At 39.3% G+C, this 13255-nt stretch overlaps 1 protein-coding gene across 2 annotated transcripts in view; it reads left to right on the top strand.

Moving 5' to 3' along the window:
- The window catches only part of LOC126299334 (uncharacterized), an 864357-nt gene that overhangs the window by 734854 nt on the left and 116248 nt on the right, over window positions 1-13255 (top strand). For both annotated transcript variants that reach the window (XM_049991164.1, XM_049991163.1), the window contains exon 28: window positions 1960-2077. In XM_049991164.1, coding sequence (XP_049847121.1) covers window positions 1960-2077 — 118 coding nt within the window. The remainder of the gene's footprint in view (window positions 1-1959; window positions 2078-13255) is intronic.

The raw sequence follows: 13255 nt of genomic DNA, 5'->3' as shown, positions 1-13255 counted from the left end.
ACAGTGTGGTTTTAGGTGGAGCTACTGCACAAGGTTTACATTGAAGTTATATTGTATGAATCTGATAATTATATAAGGAAAAAAAATTCTTCTGCTTTCCTTGGACTGACCTAATGTGAATCTTAAGTCTTTTGAGTAGGTTAGAGGAGACTATGATGGAATAGAATACTGTTGGAAAAAGCTCATTAACATTGGAGTTTGTGGGCTACATATTGTGAATGAAGCAAGAACGTCTGCTCTGCAAACTGCAGAGTGGGATGAGAATGATTTTTTCCATAATGTGTATTGAATTATCAATGACTTTCCCACCTGCCACATGAAACATAATTAAGTGGGAAAACAAGGTTTCTTTTAAAACACTGTACTGCCTGATTGTTGGAAATTTGTCATTCGTTGATAGTTTTGCCAATTGTGAAAGATATTATGTTATTGACTGATTCAAGAAAAAGTCTTGGTTACCAAACCATTAAGAAATATTTAACCACAAACATAAGAAATTTAGATTAAAATAAACCATAATTTTCCAAAACTATTCCTTAAGAACATGAATCAGTTTTAAGATAGTTTCAAACTTCTGACCCATGTGTTCCCTATTTATTTTCAGATTTACAAATTCTTCTTAAAAATAAACCAAAAGACAAACTTACATGATGTAAAATATATAGACATTGATTTTCAAACGAAAAGGTTTCTTGAAGAAGTAAAAGGAAATTATTCTCATATTTAAATGGATGGAGTGTCAAAGCATACTGAAAAGTTATTAGAAAAATACCCAATCAATTACAGAGCTGCACAGTGTTCATCATTATTAGAGCCTAATAGAATTTTTAAATGAACAGACCAAGGATAATTGAGGGTTAACATTGTACTAGAATGATTTTACACTGCTAATAGAATCTGTGACAGCATTCTTGAAAAATCCAAAATCCAGAATAGTAGTAGAATTACAGTGAAGCCTATACTGGACTAAATTTGAAAACTTATTTGGGAAAATCCAAATTGTTCTTCAAGACTAGATGACTTTTATTCATGTTACATGTGCTAAAAATACCAGGAGCTTTGGCAAGCTATGAAACTAAGTTTAGTCTTTTAACATGGGAATGTAAGAGTTGGGAGCTGTTTTTTTTCTATAAATAAAAATGTAGTTGTTGAAAACTAACGTGAACAACATTTAGTTATCCATAGGACAGTAGGAAATGTAATAAGATTCCATCAGAGCATTCACAATATACATTACCCAAGCATTGTTGGCAATGTTCAGAGTTGCCCACAGAAGATATGAGGAAAACCTCCAAGAATCAAGAAAATCTGAAAAAGAAGAGGAAAAGAAAAAGTTATCATTAGAAGTAAACAAAATTCAGAAGATGAGGAAAGCAAACAAACTTAAAGCTTTAATAAAAGATGAAAACATAAAATCAAAAATTAAAATTCTGAAGGAGAAAAAACAACAATAATGAATTTTTGTGGGTGCAGTAATGTTTGCATGTTTCAGTCTTGTTTGTTGTTACAGATGCTGAAATTTATGTTATTACAATTATTAATTTAGTACTATATATGTGATATAAAACTGATGTACTTCTTACTGTTAGTTCTGTGTTTGAGTTCTGTAGGCTACATTTTCAAATAAACTATATGAAAAATTTAACTTCCCAAGAAATTATAAAAAGGAGGGTGTCAGAAGGCTGTGGGGATTGTCGAGGCTGAAAAATAAAAGTTTTAAAAAAATCCATAGAAAGTGACTGAAAATGAGTGTATTGAGAGTTGAGGGTTAGAGAAAGTTTATTTATTTATTTATTTAGTCATGAAAAGTCTAGGAAATCAGTACTGAAATAAAAGTATGAACTATGTTAAGGCTGCTTTAAACAGTGTACCCCATCATAGCCTTTAACTGTTTGATCTCCTTAGTAGAGGTACAAAAAGAAAATATTCTGTATGTCTGTTTCATCTGTTTTGATTCAGGATTTGCAAGGCTCAACTGTGAATCTAAGTGGGATGTTCTGCCTGTATCCTGGATGCTACCTCCACAAATTCCAGCAGAATCACTTGGAGGTGTGTTCAAAATCGACTGGCTGTGCAGGTGAGTGATATACAGTACTTCTAAATTTATATATGCAAATGTCTGTGTGCATGTGTGTGTGTGTGTGTGTGTGTGTGTGTGTGTGTGTGTGTGAGAGAGAGAGAGAGAGAGAGAGAGAGAGAGAGAGAGAGAGAGAGAGAGAGAGAGAGAGAATGCCAACAGTCTGGTGCAAGTTTTTAGTGAGATGCCAGTTTGGTAATTTGTTTGTTCATGAGTCAATTACATCTGGCATGCCCTGCCATCCAAGTACGAATAAGGCACAATGTTGCTTAAATTAGGTGATTGGGTGAAAACCAGTGTTTCCAATTCAGAAAGACTGTTGGCAGACAGAATGCCATATACACACATGTGCTGCCTTTGTCATTATTTGCTGTAGTGTCCCCCCCCCCCCCCCCCCCCTCCCATACACACACATTTATTAATTTTTGGTTTTTTAATGGTATTGCCTAACTCAATGAACTGCATCAGCCTCTAAGTGACTATACTGTTGATGGTGTTGTAAATATTAAACCTTCTAAAACATATGGTAATTTGGCAGGTAGATATCGTGAGTTCATACAAACTAAATAAGTATTTTAAAAAACAGGAAGTTAACTGGTTAAACAACACCAACTGGGGCCAAAGTGGTGACTAGAAGAAAAGAAGATAAATGTTTGATGTACAGTCCTTTCTTAATGAGATCCAAAACTTCCATGTTGGAGTAAAAAATTAAATGACTAGTGTTATGGAATAAGTAATGTCTCTTTTGCCATGATGAATATGTAGCTCTGAGAATTAGATTGAAATGGTGTGCATCAGAAAGGAGTGTATTTTACCCATCTAACTATGTACCTGCGTGTATCTGAAAAGTGATCTTTCAGAGCAGGTGTGACCAATATGCACCACTTCCCTCTTCACTTCATTATTATATGTGCAGAAGTCTGTCTATGATGTCCTCAAAGACTTTTTAGTACGATATATCATATATACAGGGTGGTTCATTGATCATTACCAGGCCAAATATCTCCCGAAATAAGCATCAAATGAAAAAACTACAAAAAACAAAACTTGTCTAGCTTGAAGGGGGAAACCAGATGGCGCTGTGGTTGGCTCGCTAGATGGCACTGCCATAGCTCAAATACATATTAACTGCATTATTTTGAAAATAGGAACCCCCATTTTTTATTATTTATTCGCGTAGCACATAAAGAAATATGAATGTTTTAGTTGGACCACTTTTTTCGCTTTGTGATAGATGGCGCTGCAATAGTCACAAACATATGGCTCACAATTTTAGACGAACAGTTGGTAACAGGAATTTTTTAAAAATTAAAATACAGAACATAGGTACATTTGAATATTTTATTTCAGTTGTTCCAATGTGATACATGTACCTTTGTGAACTTATCATTTCTGAGATTGCATGCTGTTGCAGCGTGATTACCTGTAAATACCACATTAATGCAATCAATTTTCAAAATGATGTCCGGCAACCTCAATGCATTTGGCAATACGTATAATGACATTCCTCTCATCAGCGAGTAGTTCACCTTTCATAATGTTCTCACATGCATTGACAATGCGCTGACGCATGTTGTCAGGCGTTGTCGGTAGATCACAATAGCAAATATCCTTCAACTTTCCCCACAGAAAAAATCCGGGGACATCAGATCTGGTGAATGTGCGGGAAATGGTATGGTGCTTCGACGACCAATCCACCTGTCATGAAATATGCTATTCAATAGTGCTTCAACCTCATGCGAGCTATGTGCCGGACCTCCATCATGTTCGAAGTACATCGCCATTCTGTCATGCAGTGAAACATCTTGTAATAACATTGGTAGAACATTACATAGGAAATCAGCATACATTGTACCATTTAGAATGACATTGATAAAAATGGGGCCAATTATCCTCCCTCCTATAATGCCACACCATACATTAACCTGCCAAGGTCGCTGATGTTCCACTTGTCGCAGCCATCGTGGATTTTCCATTGCCCAATAGTGTATATTATGCTGGTTTACATTACCGCTGTTGGTGAATGACTCTTCGTTGCTAAATATAATGTGTGCAAAAAATCTGTCATCGTCCTATAACTTCCCTTGTGCCCAGTGGCAGAACTGTACACAATGTTCAAATTTGTCTCCATGCAATTCCTGCTGCATAGAAATATGGTACGGGTGCAATCAATGTTGATGTAGCATTCTCAACACTAACGTTTTTGAGATTCCCAATTTTCATGGAATTTTGTCTGCTACTGATATGTAGATTAGCCATGACAGCAGCTAAAACACCTACTTGGGCATCATCATTTGTTGCAGGTCATGGATGACGTTTCACATGTGGCTAAACACTTCCTGTTTCCTTAAATAACGTAACTATCCGTAACGGTCCGCACACTTGGATGATGTCGTCCAGGATACTGAGCAGCATACATAGCACATGCCCGTTGTGGATTTTGATCACAATAGCCGTACATCAACATATTGTCAACCTTTTCCACAAATGGTAAACATTCCATTTTAGCATGGGTAATGTATCATGAAGCAAATACCATCTGCACTGGCGGAATGTTACGTGATACCACGTATTTATATGTTTGTAACTATTACAGCGCCATTTATCACAAAGCGAAAAAAGTGGTCCAACTAAAAAATTCATATTTCTTTACGTACCACACGAATATGTAATAAAAAAATGGGGATTCCTATTTAAAAAATACAGTTGATATCCATTTGACCTATGGCAGCACCATATAGTGGGCCAACCATAGCATCATATGGTTTCCCCCTTCAAGCTAGAAGAGTTTCGTTCTTTAAAGTTTTTTCATTTGATGCTTATTTTGTGAGATATTTGGCCCGGTCACTATCAATAGACTACCCTGTATGCTGGAAGAAAGATGTGTGTTAACAGCTAAATCATCAGAAAACTGTCAACATGCAAAAGAAGTGAATTCTCTAGTAGTTCCTGAAATAATTCTATACAGAAATGACAAGCAAGTAGTTTTCATCTGACACAAATAACTACTGCTAAACTGTCAATGAGTGTAAAACAACTTATTTAATTGTAGTGTGTACATAGCCTGTTTTACATTTTCTGTAGTCCTTTCTTAAGAGTTATTTCTTTATTAGCCTTGGTCCCATTTTGCTAGTACATTTAGCTGGTTTCTTCTTTTATAACCACACTTTTCATTCTGCCTATCCCTCTATCATCACCACCACCACCACCATCATCATCATCATCATCTTTCTGCTTGTTATCTTTCCCTGCTCAGTCTAGATCATTGGTCACATCTGTTGTACTGCTTGTGTTCTAAAGAAGAATGGATATCTGAAAGTTCTGCATTAATCTTCCACTAGGCATCTAACCCAAAGGGTGCATGGTAGTCTTTCCACTCAGTCCTTACTCTGAATGAAGTCATATTCAGAATGAAATTGTTACTGTAAGGTGTCTAAAATTAGTGACAATAAACACAGTTGGATGCCCAGTTGTTAGTTTCTCCTCAATATGGACAGTATTATGATTGTGCTTTCCTAAAAAAAAATAGAAGTTCTATAGTAGTGTTACTGTTCACTTGTTTTGGACAGCTTAGTGAAGCAACCTCCGAAAAAACTGAAAAATTCTTTTTAAGAACTTGGCTTTTGGAGTTAATTGCTGTTAAATCACTTATTATTTTAAAATTGTTATTTTACTGCCAGTTGTGCCCTTCTTAACTAGTGAAACAAGAATGTTCCCATTTACATTTGCTAATTAAAACTATGGTATCAAATTATGTAAGAGACAAGGATCACTTATTATTTTAAAATTGTTATTTTACTGCCAGTTGTGCCCTTCTTAACTAGTGAAACAAGAATATTCCCATTTACATTTGCTAATTAAAACTGTGGTATCAAATTATGTAAGAGACAAGGATATTGATCTTGAAATGTCAAAGATTAAAAGTAAAGCTTCCGTCAACCTCAATGTTGGTTTGAACAACACTCTGCTTTATTAGGCATGGGTCTGTTGCACATAGTATGCCCTTTCCTTGCTTGAAGTGACATACTCAGCCAATTATAACACCTTTGAATGTTGTCTCCTGCAAGTTAAAGTACTATAAGTGACTTTTTTGTGAAAATCAGTTATGGCATATACGATGAATCACTGGATATTGAGCACTGATTGTTAAAAGTTTCAACAGCCTAGGTCTTGATTTTCCTACTACTACTGGTTTGAACTTGAACTCTCATCTCCATCATCATGTTAGATAAGAACTGTAAACACCCAGTAAAAATGTCATATGTGCTTTGACAGTAACGTGGAATATCATAACTAACTGAACTATTATATCATAACCACCACAAATGCACCAGAAATATTGGTACATTGACAGTCTGAATTGAGGTGGCACTCTTGGTACTCTATTTTTGCCAAATCTAAATTTGTAAGTTGTTGTGATTGCGTAATAGTCAGTCAGTCAACATGTCTAGAGCATTAGATATGTTAAAAAGGGGTGGTGTGAAAGTGAAGTAGACCCATCGTAAGTAGTGCAAAGTCTCTATTCCAAGTGAAGCCGAAGCAAAGTGTGCTGGCCGTCTGCTCTTGAAGAACTGCCGAAAGTCGATAGGTGCTTGTAGAGCTCCACAGCATCGGCTAGAGGGCACTGTGGTCAGTGAAGATCTTCTGCTCTCGTAGTGCCAACCTATGCTGTGGCATCAGAACTATCGATACTACATCCCTCCACCCCTGAAACGACACACCATCATGGAATAAGGCTTCCGATGGCAGGTGGAGGGACCCAGGGGCAGCACAACTGAGGGGGTGGACAGCAGATCTGCTGGGGCATGCTGCCCACCCGTATCCTCGAATTGCTTGCGAGGGGGCAAGGAAAACACCCCGTTGAAGACCTCACAGGGATGCACACCGCCACTGGGTATGGTCGAATGTGGAGGCAGAGCAACAACCTCCATGGGCGACAGCGGCAGTGGCAGCGGCATTACCACAGCCTCAGTGTCCATTGGTACTGGAATCACGAAGGAACATGGCAACGGCGGTGGCCAGGTGTGGGGCCATGATGGTAGTGACAGGCACCCGCCCAGTGCAGGAGACTGGACCGGCATAGGCATGAGTGCCCGCAGCAGCAGCAAGAGCGCCCGCGGTGGAGGCGCGAGCGGCAGAGGCACCATCGGTGGAGTTATGGGCTGAGGCAGTGGAAGCTGGAAAGCCTCCAATTCTGCCGGAAAAGAACCAGTGGCAGAAGACCGAGGGTGACACAAACGGATCTGGTTCCACTGTCACTTGACAGTGCTGGAGGGACCAGAAATTAAAAACAAGGTGCGGCCAAGCTGGCAAAAAATGCACCCCTGCTCCCAGTGCTGCCTGGCAGAGAAAACGCAATAGAAGACCAAATTTTGCGGCGCCAAGCCAGAACAAGACAAAGTAGTGAGAGTCTGCAGCGGAGGGTGAAATAGCTGCAGGAGTGACCGATGGGCACGGCCATGTACCCATTCTGCTGGGAAAAGGGTGCTGCGTGGCTGGCAGTGATAGGAAGCAAGGAAAGTCCATAGCGAGTGCTAGCGAGAGTGCATGGGGTTCAACTTGCTCATCTGCAATGTAAGCATATGCACAAAGCGTTCAGCCTCACCATTCAGCTGGGGGTGGAATGAGGCTGAGGTCAGATAGTGAATGCCATTAGCAGCACAAAACACTTCAAACTCGGAGGACACAAATTCTGGGCCATTGTTGGAGACAATAACTTCAGGAAGGCCCTCAATGCAAAAAATAGACATCAAAGCCTCAATAGTATGGGCAGATGTAGTAGAAGACATAGGCACAACAAAAGGTAAGTTGCTGTATGCATCAATAACTATGAACCAGCGGATGTCCCAGAAAGGACCCTCAAAATCAATATGAACGTGCTGCCAACGTGCAGTAGGATTTGGCCGCACAAAGAAGCACTGGCGGGGAGCAGATTCATGCTCCAAGCAAGAGCAACAATTAGCAAGCAAATTCTCAATTTCTTTATCAATGTCAACCCAAGTGCAGTGACAACACACTAATTGCTTCATCCGCACTATACCCCAATGACCAGCGTGCAGTAATCAGACTGTTTCCGACTGCAATGAATGAGGTACAACCACACGAGACTGATCATTGTCAGTTCATAACAAAATAACACCGCGGTGTATGGACAAGTTGTGATGCTGCACAAAGTAACGTTGAACAAGGGGAACCCTAATCTGCATTGCAGACAGAGGCAACTGAGTATTAATGTACTGCAAAAGAATCTGCAAAGATGCATCGGCAGCTGTCGCAGAAGCAATGGGACGAAAATCCACTGGAAAACCATCAGCTAATTCCTTGTCTTGTGAATCAATAAACATGCATGACGATTCGGAAAATCAAACACTTCGTCAGGACCGATAGGTAGACGAGGCAAAGCATCGACATTACCATGCTGGGCTGTAAGCCAAAACAAAACTTCATAATTGTAGTTAGACAAAAACAAAGACAAACATTGCAACTTTTCAACTTTTGCGCAGTAAGGGCTGGAACTGGCTTTGACGGGTGAAACACTGACATCAAAAGTTTATGGTCGGTGACCAAATAGAACTTGTGACTGTACAAAAAAATCATGAAACTTGGCCACTCCATAGACAATAGCTAAAGCTTCTTTCTCAATTTGAGAATAGTTTTGCTGTGTAGAATTGAGGAACTTAGATGCAAAAGCAATCGGGCGATTGATAGAATTAATGTGGTGCATGAGAACCACCCCGATGCCGTGAGAAGATGCATCGACAGACAAAACAACTGGTTTGGAGGGATCGAAAGGAATCAAACAATGATCACTCAACAAAGCAAATTTGAGCTTGTGAAAAGCAGTGTCACATTCTGAAGACCAAACAAAAGGAATGTTCTTATGCCTAAGGTGATGCAAAGGTGCTGCACGCTGTGCTGCATTTGGTATAAACTGAATATAATATGTAATTTTGCCCTACACAGACTGCAGTTCTTTCAAGTTCCTGGGTGCTGGCAAGTCTCTAATCGCACTGAGATGTGATGGCGAGGGGTGGGTACCCTGTCTGTTAATCATATGTCCTAAATACTGAATCTCAGTTTGAAAAAATCTGCACTTGTCTCTGTTACACTTGAGTCCTGCCTGAAAAAGTACAGTAAATAAGGCACACAATTTCTGCAAATGTTTGTCAGGGGTGTGACCTGATACAACTATATTGTCCAGATGATTGGAACAACCAGGGTCAGTGGCACACAATTGCTGCAAGTAAGACTGAAAAATAGCAGGAGCTGAAGTACAGCCAAATGGAAGGTGGCGAAACTTGAACAATCCAAGTTGGGTGTTGATCACAAAATAGCGCTGCGACTGTTCGTCGAGCGGAATTTGAAAGTATGCATCCTGCAAGTCAGTCATGGAAAAGAATTTTCCCACACCAAGCTTATCAAAAATGTCTACGTGCTAAGGGAACCGTAGCGACCACTTTCTGGTGATTTACTGTAGACTTAAGGTCAGCGCAAATATGGAGACAACCATTTGGTTTTTTCACACACACTATAGGCAAAGCCCATTGTGAAGTGGTTCAATGACACCACTGTCTTGCAAATGCTTAAGTTCAGTTGCTATGGTGTCATGCAGTGCGTGCAGTACCGGGCGTGTGCTCCTGAAAATAGGCATGGCATTGTCTTTAACTACAACATTTGCTGCAAACTCTGTGGCATAACCCAGGCCATCAGAAAAGGGTTCAGCAAAATCATCGCATAATGGGGCAACACTGTCAGCATGGTCACTAGCATTGGTGCAATGTATATTTTCCTTAATTGCAGGGCCAAAAAGTTCAAATGCGTCCATGGCAAAAATGTTCATAGCATCACTAGAGAGGAGCACATGGAAAGACACTGTACATGTCATTGCACCATACATGGCTTGCAAACTACACACGCTGAGCACAGAGATTTCCTGTCTAGTAAATGCAGTTAGTGTGGAATGTGAACAACAAAGCAGGAGCAAACCAAGCAAGTCATATGTTGATCTGTTCAGTAAAGAAACAGACACACCAGTGTCCAGCTGCATGCGAACAGAACGTCCACAAATATTCAAAGTCACAGAAAGTTTCCCATCATTGCACTGAATGTGAGAGGAAGTGTCTGGCAAAACTTGTTTATTCACACGACGTGCTGTAGAAGCACATGAAGCAGAAGGCTTAGTATAAATAGCGTAAGTTTTAGTCTCTGGGCGGGTGGTGGGAAACAATTTTACGAGCCCACTGTATAACACAACACCTGTATTGGCAATGAAAAAGGCAAGCTGCTCTGTACCTGGTATGTTGTATGCTGCGAAGTGCTCGTTGAGCTAGGCGATGTATTCTGGCCGGCACTCTACATCAGAATTCAAGGCACGAAATGGCGGCATTGGAGGCGTCAACAGCGATAGAGATGGTGGCGTCAGAGGTGCCATAGCAGCTGCAGTTTGTAGTGTGACCAATCCATTTACAGCAGCAAGCAGCTACATCATTTGCTGAGCCTGAAAACGTGCAAGAGCAGACAGTGAAGCCTGTTCCTGTGGTGAAGCCATCATTGATACAACTAAAAGTCTTATAGTGAAAGGTGGAAACACACATACACGCAGCCACACTGAGAAATGAACAAAGCTAAAGCAGTAGGGTGGGGAGGGGGGAGGGGGATGGGGGGAGGGGAGGGGGACAGATAAGAGGAGAGAAAAAAAATTTGAATTCTCGTCAGCAATACTCATCACCAATATTTTTGTATCCCACCTGGAAGGAGGCACGTGGGTCTGAAATCTTAAAGGTTGGCCGAATGAAGGAGCGAAAGATGAGCATGTAGGTGTGAAGCCTTAGACACATCGTAAGTAGTGCAAAGTCTGTATTCTAAGCGAAGCTGAAGTGAAGTGTCCAGGCTGTCTGCTCATGAAGAACTGTGGTTGGCGAAGATCTTCCGCTGTATTAGTGACAACGTATGCTGTGGCATCTGAACTAATGATACCACATTCTGAAAGTGAACCATGTTCAGAGAATACAAATGCACATAATGAAAGTATTAGTGCAAGTGGAAACAGCTGTGATGATAAAAATTTAGAATAGAATGTATCTTTCATTTTGATGCCAGATAATGAATTGCTGAATATTATATTAAGTACCATGGTTGTCAATGGGAAACCAGAAACAGTTGGTAGTTCAACACTGAAGCTGTGTAGTAGTGAGGGAAAAAAAGAAAACAATGGTGGTACTCAAATTACAACACTTAAGCCTTCCTGTAAGAAGTACAAGGCAATGAACACATTCCAGTTGTTGCATCAGTAATTTTGGGCATAGAGAAGAAGATACAAGTGCATCAGAGTATGGTATTGATGATCCTACCAGGAAACCATTGAGTGATGATGGAGAAGAAAACTGTGGCATACAAACAGTATTACAACCCAGCTATAAAGAAAGACAGATTAGATTAGATTAGATTAGTACTTGTTCCATATATCATGAATGCAACACTTCGTAATGATGTGGAATGTGTCAGGTTAATAAAAGGTGACTATACAAGATTTTTTTTTTTTTTTGGGGGGGGGGGGGGGGGGAGGATTGGGGGTTGGGGAAATTACCCACTTACTATATCCAAAAATTCATCTAATGAGTAGAAGGAGCTGACATTAAGAAATTCTCTTAATTTCCTTTTAAATGCTATATGGGTATCTGTCAGACTTTTGATGCTATTAGGTAAGTGATAGCTATACTTGTATAATTGGCAAAAAGTACCAGTGTTGCATCTTCGTGAATATAGAATGGCAAGTCATTAATATATATTAAGGACAGCAGAGGACTCAAGACCGAACCTTGTGGCACCCCATTCTTGATTGTTCACCAGTTTTTTGCATATTATGTGAACTGCTTATTTCTACTTTCTACACTCTTCCAGTTAGGTATGATTTACACCATTTGAGCACTGACCCATTCATACCACAGTACTTGAGCTTATCTAGAAGTATTCAAAGATTTACACAATCAAAAGCCTTTGATAGATCACAAAACATCCCAACGGGTGACTTCCAATTACTCAGAGCATTTAATATTTCATTAGTGAAAGTATATATAGCATTTTCCATTGAAAAACCCTTCTGGAAACCAAACTCACATTTTGTTAAAACTTTATTTTTACAAAGGTGTGAAGCTACTCTACAATACATTACTTTTTCAAGATTTTGGATAAGACAGTCAGAAGAGAGATTGGGTGGTAGTTGTTGACATCAGACGTATCCCCTTTTTTATGCAGTGGTTTAACAATGGCATACTTCAGTCTATCTGGGAAAATACCCTGCTTCAGACAGCTATTACATATGTGGCTAAGAATACCTTTTCTTTCTTGGGAACAAGCTTTTATTATCCTGCTGGAAATGCCATCAATTCCTAATTTCAGAAGGTGAAGTGGCTGGAATTTCAATTGTATCAAATGGTGTGGGTAAGGCCTCTTCCATTAACTGCCTTGCTTCTTCTAATGAACATTTAGATCCTATTTTCTCTACAACATTTAAAAAATGTTTATTCAAAATGTTTTCGACTTCCGGATTGTTGTTTATCAAGTTTACTTGAGGATCAACATATCATAGTCTCTCCAGCAACAAATTTGTGAGAATGTGAAGAAGCAGAAGGTAGAGGTAAGCAAGACATTGTTAATAATATGGGTAAGTCCAATTTAAAAAACAAGAATGTTAACAAAGGACAGGTAAAAAAAGAAACGTACAATGGGAAAAAGGAAAACCGATGAAACCAGATCCTTGCTATGGAAAAAGTTGTCAAAATGATTGCTTATCAGTTAGTGATGATGAGCAATTATTGTTGTTTAGTGAGTACTATAAATTTAAATCTTATAAATTAAAGAAAAATTGGCTGTTAAATTGCATGACATAGGGAAAAATTAGAAGAAAGAGAACAAAAACTGCAATGCCTCGAAGAAGTAATACAATACGATATGAAGTTAATAGTGCATGGGACAGAAGAAAGGGTGTGCCAGGAGTTTTTGTTGAAAACTTTAAACATTCACCAGATTACTTAAACGCATACTTTTAAAAATGCTGTGAGTACTCGCAATGTAAAACCAAAAATTTGGGGTTGGCATACATGTAAAAATAAGATCTCTCAAGATAAGCCACAAATTGAAACTATTTCTCTTTATTGTGACAACTGCACTGTTCAGAAC

Source organism: Schistocerca gregaria, chromosome X, assembly GCF_023897955.1.
Source record: "Schistocerca gregaria isolate iqSchGreg1 chromosome X, iqSchGreg1.2, whole genome shotgun sequence".
NCBI classification, from domain to species: Eukaryota; Metazoa; Arthropoda; class Insecta; order Orthoptera; family Acrididae; genus Schistocerca; species Schistocerca gregaria.
The sequence above is the reverse complement of the archived record's forward strand: the minus strand, read 5'-3'. Positions and strand labels throughout refer to the sequence as shown.